The sequence below is a fragment of the Cherax quadricarinatus genome, chromosome 22 (genome assembly GCF_038502225.1).
Source record: "Cherax quadricarinatus isolate ZL_2023a chromosome 22, ASM3850222v1, whole genome shotgun sequence".
Lineage (NCBI taxonomy): Eukaryota > Metazoa > Arthropoda > Malacostraca > Decapoda > Parastacidae > Cherax > Cherax quadricarinatus.
This window is the reverse complement of record NC_091313.1, coordinates 35,501,773-35,515,368: the sequence shown is the minus strand read 5'-3', so window position 1 is coordinate 35,515,368 and position 13,596 is coordinate 35,501,773. Positions and strand designations below refer to the sequence as shown.

The window sequence follows — 13,596 nt, the reverse complement described above, 5'->3', positions numbered from 1 at the left end:
TATCATGGGATGATGTTGTCTATCATGGGATGATGTTGTCTATCATGGGATGATGTTGTCTATCATGGGATGATGTTGTCTATCATGGGATGATGTTGTCTATCATGGGATGATGTTGTCTATCATGGGATGATGTTGTCTATCATGGGAAGATGTTGTCTATCATGGGATGATGTTGTCTATCATTGGATGATGTTGTCTATCATTGGATGATGTTGTCTATCATGGGATGATGTTGTCTATCATGGGATGATGTTGTCTATCATGGGATGATGTTGTCTATCATGGGATGATGTTGTCTATCATGGGATGATGTTGTCTATCATGGGATGATGTTGTCTATCATGGGATGATGTTGTCTATCATGGGATGATGTTGTCTATCATGGGATGATGTTGTCTATCATGGGATGATGTTGTCTATCATGGGATGATGTTGTCTATCATGGGATGATGTTGTCTATCATGGGATGATGTTGTCTATAATGGGATGATGTTGTCTATCATGGGATGATGTTGTCTATCATGGGATGATGTTGTCTATCATGGGATGATGTTGTCTATCATGGGATGATGTTGTCTATCATGGGATGATGTTGTCTATCATGGGATGATGTTGTCTATCATGGCATGATGTTGTCTATCATGGGATGATGTTGTCTATCATGGGATGATGTTGTCTATCATGGGATGATGTTGTCTATCATGGGATGATGTTGTCTATCATTGGATGATGTTGTCTATCATGGGATGATGTTGTCTATCATGGGATGATGTTGTCTATCATGGGATGATGTTGTCTATCATGGGATGATGTTGTCTATCATGGGATGATGTTGTCTATCATGGGATGATGTTGTCTATCATTGGATGATGTTGTCTATCATGGGATGATGTTGTCTATCATGGGATGATGTTGTCTATCATTGGATGATGTTGTCTATCATGGGATGATGTTGTCTATCATGGGATGATGTTGTCTATCATGGGATGATGTTGTCTATCATGGGATAATGTTGTCTATCATGGGATGATGTTGTCTATCATGGGATGATGTTGTCTATTATGGGATGATGTTGTCTATCATGGGATGATGTTGTCTATCATGGGATGATGTTGTCTATCATGGGATGATGTTGTCTATTATGGGATGATGTTGTCTATCATGGGATGATGTTGTCTATCATTGGATGATGTTGTCTGTCCAGGGCTGCTGTTGTCTGTCCTGGGCTGCTGTTGTCTGTCCAGGGCTGCTGTTGTCTGTCCTGGGCTGCTGTTGTCTGTCCTGGGCTGCTGTTGTCTGTCCTGGGCTGCCGTTTTCTGTCCTGGGCTGCTGTTGTCTGTCCTGGGCTGCTGTTGTCTGTCCTGGGTTGCTGTTGTTTGTCCTGGGTTGCTGTTGTCTGTCCTGGGCTGCTGTTGTTTGTCCTGGGTTGCTGCTGTCTGTCCTGGGCTGCTGTTGTCTGTCCTGGGCTGCTGCTGTCTGTCCTGGACTGCTGTTGTCTGTCCTGGGCTGCTGTTGTCTGTCCTGGGCTGCTGTTGTCTGTCCTGGGCTGCTGTTGTCTGTCCTGGTTGCTGTTGTGTGTCCTGGGTTGCTGCTGTCTGTCCTGGGCTGCTGTTGTCTGTCTTGGGCTGCTGCTGTCTATCCTGGGCTGCTGCTGTCTATCCTGCGCAGCTGCTGTCTGTCCTGGGCTGCTGTTGTCTGTTCTGGGCTGCTGTTGTCTGTCCTGGGCTGCTGCTGTTTATTCTGGGCTGCTGCTGTCTATCCTGGGCTGCTGCTGTCTGTCATGGGTTGCTGAGTCTGTTCTTGGCTGCTGTTGTCTGTCCTGGGCTGCTGCTGTCTATCCTGGGCTGCTCTTGTCTGTCCTGGGCTGCTGCTGTCTGTCCTGGGCTGCTTTTGTGTCCTTTGCTGCTCTTATCTGTAATTGGCTACTGTTGTCTGTCCTGAGCTGCTGTTGTCTGTCCTGGGCTTCTGTTGTCTGTCCTGGGCTGCTGCTGTCTATCCTGGGCTGCTGTTGTGTCCTTTGCTGCTGTTGTCTGTAATTGGCTGCTGTTGTCTGTCCTGGGCTGTTGCTGTCTATCCTGTGCTGCTGTTGTCTGTCCTGGACTGCTGTTGTCTGTCCTGGGCTGCTGTTGTCTGTGCTGGGCTGCTGCTGTCTATCCTGGGCTGCTGTTGTCTGTCCTAGGCTGTTGTAGTCTGTTCTTGGCTGCTGTTGTCTGTCCTGGGCTGCTGTTGTCTGTCCTTGGCTGCTGTTGTCTGTCCTGGGCTGCTGCTGTCTATTATGGGCTGCTGTTGTCTGTCCTAGGCTGCTGTTATCTGTCCTGGGCTGCTGTTGTCTGTCCAGGGCTGCTGTTGTCTGTCCTGGGCTGCTGTTGTCTGTAATTGGCTGCTATTGTCTGTTCTGGGTTGCTGCTATCTCTCCTGGGCTGCTATTGTTTGTCCTAGGCTGCTGTTGTCTGTCCTGGTCTGCTGTTGTCTGTTCTGGGCTGCTGCTGTCTATCCTGGGGTGCTGTTGTCTGTCCTAGGCTGCTGTTGTCTGTCCTGTGCTGCTGTTGTCTGTCCAGTGCTGCTGTTGTCTGTCCTGGGCTGCTGTTGTCTGTAAATGGCTGCTATTGTCTGTTCTGGGTTGCTGCTGTCTATCCTGGGCTGATATTGTCTGTCCTAGGCTGCTGTTGTCTGTCCTGATCTGCTGTTGTCTGTCCTGGGCTGCTGCTGTCTATCCAGGGCTGCTGTTGTCTGTCCAGGGCTGCTATTGTCTATCCAGGGCTGCTGTTGTCTGTCCATGGCTGCTGTTGTCTGTCCTGGGCTGCTGCTGTCTATCATAGGCTGCTGTTGTCTGTCCTGGGCTGCTGTTGTCTGTCCAGGGCTGCTGTTGTCTGTCCAAGACTGCTGTTGTCTATCCAGGGCTGCTGTTGTCTGTCCAGGGCTGCTGTTGTCTGTCCTGGGCTGCTGTTGTCTGTCCTGGGGTGTTGTTGTCTGTTCTGGGCTGCTGCTGTCTATCCTGGGTTGCTGTTGTCTCTCCTGTCCTGCTGGTGTCTGTCCAAGACTGCTGTTGTCTATCCATCCAGGGCTGCTGTTGTCTGTCCAGGGCTGCTGTTGTCTGTCCTGGGCTGCTGTTGTCTGTCCTGGGGTGCTGTTGTCTGTTCTGGGCTGCTGTTGTCTGTCCTGGGCTGCTGTTGTATATTCTGGGCTGCTGTTGTCTGTACTGGGCTGCTGTTTCTATCCTTGGCTGTTGTTGTCTATCCTGGGCTGCTGTTGTCTGTCCTGGGCTGCTGTTGTCTGTCCTAGGTTGCTGTTGTCTATCCTGGGCTGCTGTCTGTCCTGGGCTGCTGTTGTATATCCTGGGCTGCTGTTGTCTATCCTGGGTTGCTGTTGTCTGTCCTGGGCTGCTGTTGTCTATCCTGGGCTGCTGTTGTCTATCCCGGGTTGCTGTTGTATGTTCTAGGTTGCTGTTGTCTATCATAGGCTGCTGTTGTCTATCCTGGGCTGCTGTTGTCTATCCTGGGCTGCTGTTGTCTATCCTGGGCTGCTGTTTTCTATCTTGGGCTTCTATTGTATGTCCTGGGCTGCTGTTGTCTATCCTGGGCTTCTATTATCTATCCTGGGCTGCTATTATCTATCCTGGGCTGCTGTTGTCTGTCTTTGGCTACTGTTGTCTGTCCTGGGCTGCTGTTGTCTGTCTTGGGCTGCTGTTGTCTGTCCTGGGCTGCTGTTGTCTGCCCCGGGCTGCTGTTGTCTGTCCTGGGTTGCTGTTGTCTGTCCTGGGCTGCTGTTGTCTGTCCTGGGCTGCTGTTGTCTGTCCTGGGCTGCTGTTGTCTGTCCTGGGCTGCTGTTGTCTGTCCTGGGCTGCTGTTGTCTGTCCTGCACTGCTGTTGTCTGTTCTGGGCTGCTGTTGTCTGCCCTGGGTTGCTATTATTTGTCCTTGGCTTCTGTTGTCTGTCCTGGGTTGCTGTTGTCTGTTCTGGACTGCTGGTGTCTGTCCTGGACTGCTGTTGTATGTCCTGGACTGCTGTTGTCTGTCCTGGGCTGCTGTTGTGTGTCCTTCACTGCTGTTGTATGTCCTGGACTGCTGTTGTCTGTACTGGGCTGCTGTTGTCTGTCCTGGGCTGCTGTTGTCTGTCCTGGGCTGCTGTTGTATGTCCTGGACTGCTGTTGTCTGTCCTGGGCTGCTGTTGTCTGTCCTGGACTGCTGTTGTATGTCCTGGACTGCTGTTGTCTGTCCTGGGTTGCTGTTGTCTGTCCTGGGCTGCTGTTGTCTGTCCTGGGCTGCTGTTGTCTGTCCTGGGCTGCTGTTGTCTGTCCTACGCTGCTGTTGTCTGTTCTGGGCTGCTGTTGTCTGCCCTGGGTTGCTATTATTTGTCCTTGGCTTCTGTTGTCTGTCCTGGGTTGCTGTTGTCTGTTCTGGACTGCTGGTGTCTGTCCTGGACTGCTGTTGTATGTCCTGGACTGCTGTTGTCTGTCCTGGGCTGCTGTTGTCTGTCCTGGACTGCTGTAGTATGTCCTGGACTGCTGTTGTCTGTACTGGGCTGCTGTTGTCTGTCCTGGGCTGCTGTTGTCTGTCCTGGGCTGCTGTTGTCTGTCCTGGGCTGCTGTTGTCTGTCCTGGGCTGCTGTTGTATGTCCTGGACTGCTGTTGTCTGTACTGGGCTGCTGTTGTCTGTCCTGGACTGCTGTTGTATGTCCTGGACTGCTGTTGTCTGTACTGGGCTGCTGTTGTCTGTCCTGGACTGCTGTTGTATGTCCTGGACTGCTGTTGTCTGTACTGGACTGCTGTTGTCTGTCCTGGGCTGCTGTTGTCTGTCCTGGGCTGCTGTCTGTCTTGGTCTGCTGTCAGATTCAAAGTTTACATGGTGAGAAGTTTGTTTATATCGTAAATCTTGTTTCAGCTTCATTAAAGTTCTCCCTCCTTTTCCCTTTGATTTCATTAAATCTAGCGCGTGTGTTATGTTGGTGGTGTAGTATGGTAATGTAGTTAGTTCTCCCTTTAACCACCACTCTTCCCCTCACAACTAAACTTTACCTCCGTAGTCTTCGTCAAGCTTTTGTTAATTTAGTTATTGCTTGTTTCAGGACCCAGTGTTACTGCTTGTGTCAGGACCCAGTGTTATTGTTTGTGTCAGGACCCAGTGTTATTGTTTGTGTCATGACCCAGTGTTACTGTTTGTGTCAGGACCCAGTGTTACTGTTTGTGTCAGGACCCAGTGTTATTGTTTGTGTCAGGACCCAGTGTTATTGTTTGTGTCAGGACCCAGTGTTACTGTTTGTGTCAGGACCCAGTGTTATTGTTTGTGTCAGGACCCAGTGTTATTGTTTGTGTCAGGACCCAGTGTTATTGTTTGTGTCAGGACCTATTGTTACTACTTGTGTCAGGACCGAGTGTTGCTGATAAATTAGGCACATGTGCAATACTTGGGTATCATTATTGAGGAAACGATTCGCCACACAGTGACTTCATCAGTCCAATACAAAGGAGAATGCTGAAGAACAGGAGGAGTTTGAGGTAATTAGTCCCTCAGCCTTGAGTCGATATAATCAGTCCATCAGTCTTGAAAAGAATACAGCAACATCTTGGGATCTTAATATAAGGAATTCTTCACTTGCCTAACCTGTGCGTATGACCTACTTCCACATTTGGATTTGAATGTGATACCACGTACGATTGCTGCACCTCTCCTGCCTACAGTATATAAGCTACTTCCTTGCGCATATGCTGAATTCTTTTCAAGACTGATGGTCTGATTACATTGACTCAAGGCTGAAGGACTGATTACCTCAAGCTCCTCCTGATCTTCACCATTCTCCTTTGTATTGGACTGATGAAGCCACTGTGTGGCGAAACGTTTCCTCAATAAGGACATCCAAGTGTTGCATATGTATCTAATTTATCAACTTGTCGGTTCTCGGAACCATTTATCTACAACCCAGTGGTACTGTTCGTGTCAGGAGCAAGTGTTACTGTTTGTGTCAGGAGCCAGTGTTACTGTTCGTGTCAGGAGCCAGTGTTACTGTTTGTGTCAGGACCCAGTGTTACTGTTTGTGTCAGGACTCACTGTTGATGCTTGTGTCAGGAGCCAGTATTACTGCTTGTGTCAGGACTCACTGTTGATGCTTGTGTCAGGAGCCAGTGTTACTGTTTGTGTCAGGACCCAGTGTTACTGTTTGTGTCAGGGCTCACTGTTGATGCTTGTGTCAGGAGCCAGTGTTACTGCTTGTAACAATAATAATAATAATAATAATAATAATAATAATAATAATAATATCTTTATTTACTACAAGTACATGTACAAGGTATACAGTCCTAGCTGACAACAATCACATACTACTGTATAGAAACTCCCTTGTTATGCTCCGCATTTCGGGCAAATTAAGTCAGTGTCCCAGAATGCGACCCACACCAGTCGAATAACACCCAGGTACCCATTTTACTGATGGGGAACATAGACAACAGGTGGAAAGAAACACGTCCAATGTTTCTACTCTGGCTGGGAATCGAACCCAGGCCCTCGCCGTGTGAAGCGAGAGCGTTAGCCACCAGCGTTAGCCAGGAGCCAGTGTTACTGTTTGTGTCAGGACTCACTGTTGATGCTTGTATAACAAACTTACTCTAAGCATTGACAAAACCTACTTCATTCAGTTTGGTAACAGAGCTACAGATGTCTCTCTTAACATAATGATAAACGGATCACCTATCACAAAACGCACAGAGGGAAAATTCTTAGGAATCCACCTTGATAATAGACTCAAATTTCAAACACACATACAACAAATTTTCAAAAAAATTTCCAAGACCGTAGGCATACTATCGAAGATACGGTACTATGTTCCACAGTCAGCCCTCCTGGCTCTATATCACTCGCTTATTTACCCCTATCTCACCTATGGAATTTGTGCATGGGGCTCAACAACAATAAACCATCCCAGACCATTAATTACCCAACAAAAGGCTGCAGTCAGAATGATAACAAATTCCCACTACAGGCAGAATACTCCACCAATATTCAAAACTCTAAACCTACTCACCATACAAAACATCCATACTTTTTACTGCGCCTACTACATACTACATAGAACACTTAACTCTGATGTTAACCCTCCCCTCAAACATCTTGCCAACCTCAACAGAACACATGACCATAACACAAGACACAGATCACTCTTTGATGTTCCTCGTGTCCATCTCACGCTATGCAAAAACTCAATGCACATAAAAGGCCCTAAAATCTGGAATTCATTACCTGTGAGTATAAAAGAAACACTGTTTATAAATTCAAGTCTCTTCTCAAAAATCACTTACTCACCCACAACTAAACAAATACTGAATAATTGTATCTCATAAATTGTATCTCATAAATGTTTCTCATTATTGTATCTCATAAATGTCTAATCTGTGACCCAATCAAACTTTGTTATTTTTTAATTACATTACCTAACAGAATACTCCATTCTATTGAATGTTCAGCAACACAGTAAATGACCATATGACCTGTCTTTGTAATACTCATTTGTGCTAAATTGTTATCTGTTTACAATAATGTTTTTACCACTGAATATATCATTGCTTAGTTAATCTTAAGTTAAACCAACCATACCCCGGCCGGGATTGAACCCGTGGTCAGAGAGTCTATGGTGTAGAAATATACCTAGTTGGATGAATCTTATTGTGGCTAGCTGGTCTAGTGGCTAACGCGACGGTCTGGAGTTTTGAGACTCTCTGACCGCGGGTTCAATCCCGGGTATGGTTTGTTTGCAATCGTGTCATTACGATTTCGTGAGTCAGTAATCTTAAGTTAATTTTAAGCCTGCCCATAATGCTCTGCATACAAGGGGCTTTGGCATGTTACACTTTAATAACTGTATTCCTTTGTACTTCTCTCTATCATGTTCAAATAAATAAATAAATAAATAAATAAATAAATAAATAAATATAAAGAGCCATTGTTACTGTTTGTGTCAGGACCCAGTGTTACTCTTCGTGTCAGGACTCACTGTTGATGCTTGTGTCAGGAGCCAGTGTTACTGTTTGTGTCAGGACCCAGTGTTACTGTTTGTGTCAGGACTCACTGTTGATGCTTGTGTCAGGAGCCAGTGCTACTGTTTGTGTCAGGACCCAGTGTTACTGTTTGTGTCAGGACTCACTGTTGATGCTTGTGTCAGGAGCCAGTGCTACTCTTTGTGTCAGGACCCAGTGTTACTGTTTGTGTCAGGAGCCAGTGTTACTGTTTGTGTCAGGACTCACTGTTGATGCTTGTGTCAGGAGCCAGTGCTACTGTTTGTGTCAGGAGCCAGTGTTACTGTTTGTGTCAGGACTCACTGTTGATGCTTGTGTCAGGAGCCAGTGTTACTGTTTGTGTCAGGAGCCAGTGTTACTGTTTGTGTCAGGACTCACTGTTGATGCTTGTGTCAGGAGCCAGTGTTACTGTTTGTGTCAGGAGCCAGTGTTACTGTTTGTGTCAGGACTCACTGTTGATGCTTGTGTCAGGAGCCAGTGTTACTCTTTGTGTCAGGACTCACTGTTGATGCTTGTATCAGGAGCCAGTGTTACTGCTTGTGTGTGTAAGGATATGCTTTGTGTATGGATACGCTTTGTGTAAGGATTCGCTGTTATACACAAATAACCCGCGAGTTATTTGTGTATCGTTCCAGTCACGGTATTGTGCCTGTTTTTGTTATATACGCTATTATAGTTAAGTATAAGTGGAGATAGGCTAGGTATGGTTAATTAAGCTGTATTGATAGAACATCAAGTTATGCCAATACTTTTCTGCTCTTCTTCTTCATTAGTAAGGCATTGTGGAGCGTGGATATGTATATATGGTGATGGTGGTGTTTTGGTGTAATTACTTGAGACTTCATCACACTTTCCCTTTCCCGTCAGCCTGGAGGGATGTATCCAGAATCTCAGCGTAGGAGAGAGGAGTTTGAGCATCAGGGACGCTCAGGTCACCCAAGGCATCAAGGCAGAGTGCCAGTGGGCGTACCCGTGCCTCAAGAACCCTTGTGTGGACGGCAGCCGGTGTATTCAGGAAGGCACTGACGGCTTCAAATGTGAATGTGAGCTGGCATTATGTGTACGCCAGAACTTTACCACAGCATACAAGGTCTTCACCAAGACGACGCTGCCCTATGATCTCGAGGTGTGACCACACTACCTCTGTATTTTCTCTGTGCTCTACCTTATAACTCTCTCTTGGTTATCATTTACCACCCCTGGATAATCTTTCCTGCTTGTAATGCACACCATTAAAGTCCTTAATAATTGTATAAACAAAACTTTTCCTTGAAAAAAAACCATACCCCGGCCGGGATTGAACCCGCGGTCAGAGTCTCAAAACTCCAGCCCGTCGCGTTTTGAGACTCTATGACCGCGGGTTCAATCCCGGCCGGGGTATGGTTTGTTTGCAATCGTGTCATTACGATTTCGTGAGTCATTTCCTTGAAAATTGATTAACTTGACAACAAGTGCTACATTACCTTCTTTTTTTTTATTTCTTACGCAACATACATTGAAAATTTGCATTAACAGCTTCGCCATTGTTTATTATCTCGTACGGCAATTCTCTCCCCTTTCCAGTTCAGTATTTTTCTGTGTTTGCCCGAATTTCCTTCTTACATTTTTCTCCATTTTTCTTACGTCCCACCTTCATTATCCGTACTACTCTGATACATTATTCATACTTTCCTCCTCCATTACTTGTACCTCCTTCCTCCATTATTCGGATATCCCTCCTCAATTGTTCCTCCTTCCCTCAGTCATTATTCCTTCTTCGTTATTCCTTCCTCATCTCTACGTCATTCCAACCTTCCTCCTCTATTATTGTTACCTCCCTCCTCCATTGTTTCTCTTCAAGCTTTGCACAAGGATGTGGAGTTGTGTTTGTGACTTGGTGTCCCTGGCCCTGAGCAGGCATATAAAGAGGCGAAGGCTGGTACTGTAATCTCGCTCTGTACCAGACTTCTGCCTAAGTGATTTAGAAGTCCAGATTAATAGATTATGTCTTCGGAAAGTGGCTTGCCCAAAAGACTGTACAGACAAGAAGTTAAACAGAGTTTGGCAGGACATGGATGCTTGGCCATCTTTGAACAGGATTTTTTTTTATTTTATTTTACGTGTGATTTGATTTCTTCCCCCTGTGTGCAAGTGTTCCCGATCTTCTTTGTGTTGCTCGTGGCAGGCAGCTGACTGTGGAACACATCTGAACTTGCCCTCAGCTTAGGCATTTTCACTTACATAATGGTATTAATAATTACTTTGGTGCCTATAGGGATCTCTGGGAGCTTTTAGAGGAGTCGTTCAACATAAACCAATTAGCGAGATAATTAACTTAAAATAGTTATTCTAGCTTGGTGTGTGTTGTATATAATTTTATATTGGTAAGAGTGCTAAGTGATCTGCCAGATCAAACAACTTACAAAATTTCAGAACTACTTATCCCCCTCTGTTGTACTTACTACCCTTCTTTCTTGTTTATATCTATGTCGCTCCTACTACCCTCCTTCTATAGTTTCCATCTCCCTCTTCCATTGCTTCTACCGCCCACCTCCGCTGTTCTACGTTCCTGTTTGTCCCTACGTCCCTCTTTCATTGTTCATGCATATCTTTCCTGTTCTTCCTACCTCCCTCCGTCATTGTTCCTACCTCCCTCCCTCTGTGCTTTCTACCTCTTTCCATTGCTGTTCATGCCACGATAATCCATTGTTCCTTTCTCTCCACCTATATATGGTTCCTTACTCCTCCATAAATACGCTGATCCTCACTCCCTAAATACATTGTTAACAGTGTTTCATTAGCATACTGATCCTCAGTGCTCCATCAGTACACTGTTACATTAATATTTTGTCCCATACTCTTCTGTCAGTTAATTGTTGTTCAGTACTTGTCCCATCTTTAACGTTGTTTGATCATTCTCTACCGATTTTGGTTCTCTTTTAGTGTTTATGATTCTTCAGGTACTGAGTTTGACACCTCTGGAAGTGTCAGAGGGAGGCCAGGCACTCGTTACCTCCCGTAATCTCAACCTGGTACTTGACTACGAGAAGGTGAGTAAGCACCTGGCTATGTGTACTGTGAATATATATACATATATATATATATATATATATATATATATATATATATATATATATATATATATATATATATTGCCGATTAGGTAAAACTTACGATTTTGGCCTAAATATCAATGCTCTTTTTGCCGAATAAGGGAAGCGAAAAATCGTGTATGCAGTAATTTCGCAAATATCATTCTGAACCTAATGAAAATAAATAAATTTCATTGTGTTTGTTTATTATTAAATTATTGTAAACATGTCTAAAATATATTTAGTTGGGTTAGGCTAAATTAAATTGCGCTGGTTATAATAATTTTAGGTAAGTTTTCTAAGGTTCTTTTGGTACAAAATTATTAAGTTTTACATAAACATAAATGAAAAGACTATATCTTTAAACGTATAAGAGAAAATTTTAGAAAGGACATAATTTTAAATTAGTTCTTGCAAACTGACCCGGTTTACCTATTCGGCACAACATATATACACGAGTATGTATTATATTTTAAGACACCGTACTCTAACCTCTGCTCTTACACACTTGTACACTTCACTGTGTCGTCGCCTCTCCACATTCCTCCACGAACACTTCCCCTCACAGCAGTGCTTTACGATCCTCTCGTGTTTAGCGTATTTACCACTATTTATTTCAGTGAAACTGGTAAATTGGATCACATATACGTTGGCCCTTGTGTTCAGAAGACCACACAAGTGATGGAAATTTGAAGCCAATTAGATGAATCATTCTAATGACTCCAAGTTTTTTTTTTTTTTTTACTTTTTTTCAGATCAAATTTTCCTTCATGCAAACGAAACTTAAGAGGCTGTAACCTGGCCATAAGATGCATCTGTAGTTCAATATTAAAGTCGTTTAAAAGAGGTCAACTGAAAATTATGGTGATTTAACGGTAATAACATTTACGTTTTTAACAGACAAAACAGTCAGATTTGTTCCTACATTTTTGAATTTCACTCTTCGCCGTCCATGAATATTTTGCGCATACACAAATAACCCGCACGTAGAAGAGAGGAGCTTACGACGACGTTTCGGTCCGATTTAGACCATTTACAAAGTCACACTAATGAGAAGGAGAGCAGGTTGGGTATATATATCCTGCTCTCCTTCTCGTTAGTGTGACTTTGTAAATGGTCCAAGTCGGACCGAAACGTCGTGGTAAGCTCCTGTCTTCTATGTGCGGGTTATTTGTGTATTGTCCCAGTCACGGTATTGTGCCTTTTTTTTTTTTTTTTTTTGTTATTTTAAATATTTTGCACGTTTTTCTTGAACGTTTGAAGCTTCGACACTGAGGATTATGGAAGTCATCGCAGTCATCCAGGATGCTGGGAATTGGTTCAGTAACTCTGGTAATAGGGAACGTGAACATGCCAATTGTTCCTAGAATTTGGTTTCGGTTTTCGTACAAAACTGTTGAACATCTGAAACCGATTGTATGAGGCGTTTACGATTTATGGGCGAAATAATATCGAAAAGTTGGAGGAAGAAGAAAGAATCGGGCATAATCATGAAGTTATCTCTCTGGGATACTAAAAACTGTCGATATTTTTTACATGTGGTTTACCATCAACTTATATTTCATATAAAAAATATTTAGTTTAATGCGACTATTAATTTTCTGTACAAACATTTTACCTCTGATAAAATGTAAATTCTATGTGCCCATTAATTTTACGAATTTCTAATATACAACTTGGATGAGTGAGACATACTTGCAACAGCAGGTTAACTTTACGAATATCTAATATACAACCTGGATGAGTAAGACATACTTGCAACAGTAGGTTAACTTCACGAATATCTAATATACAACCTGGATGAGTAAGACATACGTGCAACAGTAGGTTAACTTCACGAATATCTAATATACAACCTGGATGAGTAAGACATACGTGCAACAGTAGGTTAACTTTACGAATATCTAATATACAACTTGGATGAGTAAGACATACTTGCAACAGTAGGTTAACTTCACGAATATCTAATATACAACCTGGATGAGTAAGACATACGTGCAACAGTAGGTTAACTTTACGAATATCTAATATACAACCTGGATGAGTAAGACATACTTGCAACAGTAGGTTAACTTCACGAATATCTAATATACAACCTGGATGAGTAAGACATACGTGCAACAGTAGGTTAACTTTACGAATATCTAATATACAACCTGGATGAATAAGACATACTTGCAACAGTAGGTTAACTTCACGAATATCTAATATACAACCTCGATGAGTAAGATATACGTGCAACAGTAGGTTAACTTTACGAATATCTAATATACAACCTGGATGAGTAAGACATACTTGCAACAGTAGGTTAACTTCACGAATATCTAATATACAACCTGGATGAGTAAGACATACTTGCAACAGTAGGTTAACTTTACGAATATCTAATATACAACCTGGATGAGTAAGACATACGTGCAACAGTAGGTTAACTTTACGAATATCTAATATACAACCTGGATGAGTAAGACATACGTGCAACAGTAGGTTAACTTTACGAATATCTAATATACAACCTGGA

General features: G+C 43.6%; 1 protein-coding gene across 1 annotated transcript in view; it reads left to right on the top strand.

Moving 5' to 3' along the window:
- LOC128689813 (chondroitin sulfate proteoglycan 4) overlaps nucleotides 1-13,596 on the top strand; it is a 375,987-nt gene that overhangs the window by 259,541 nt on the left and 102,850 nt on the right. Inside the window, exons 8-9 of the mRNA XM_053778303.2 lie at nucleotides 8,872-9,130; nucleotides 10,944-11,033. Of these exons, the coding sequence (XP_053634278.1) occupies nucleotides 8,872-9,130; nucleotides 10,944-11,033 (349 nt within the window). The remainder of the gene's footprint in view (nucleotides 1-8,871; nucleotides 9,131-10,943; nucleotides 11,034-13,596) is intronic.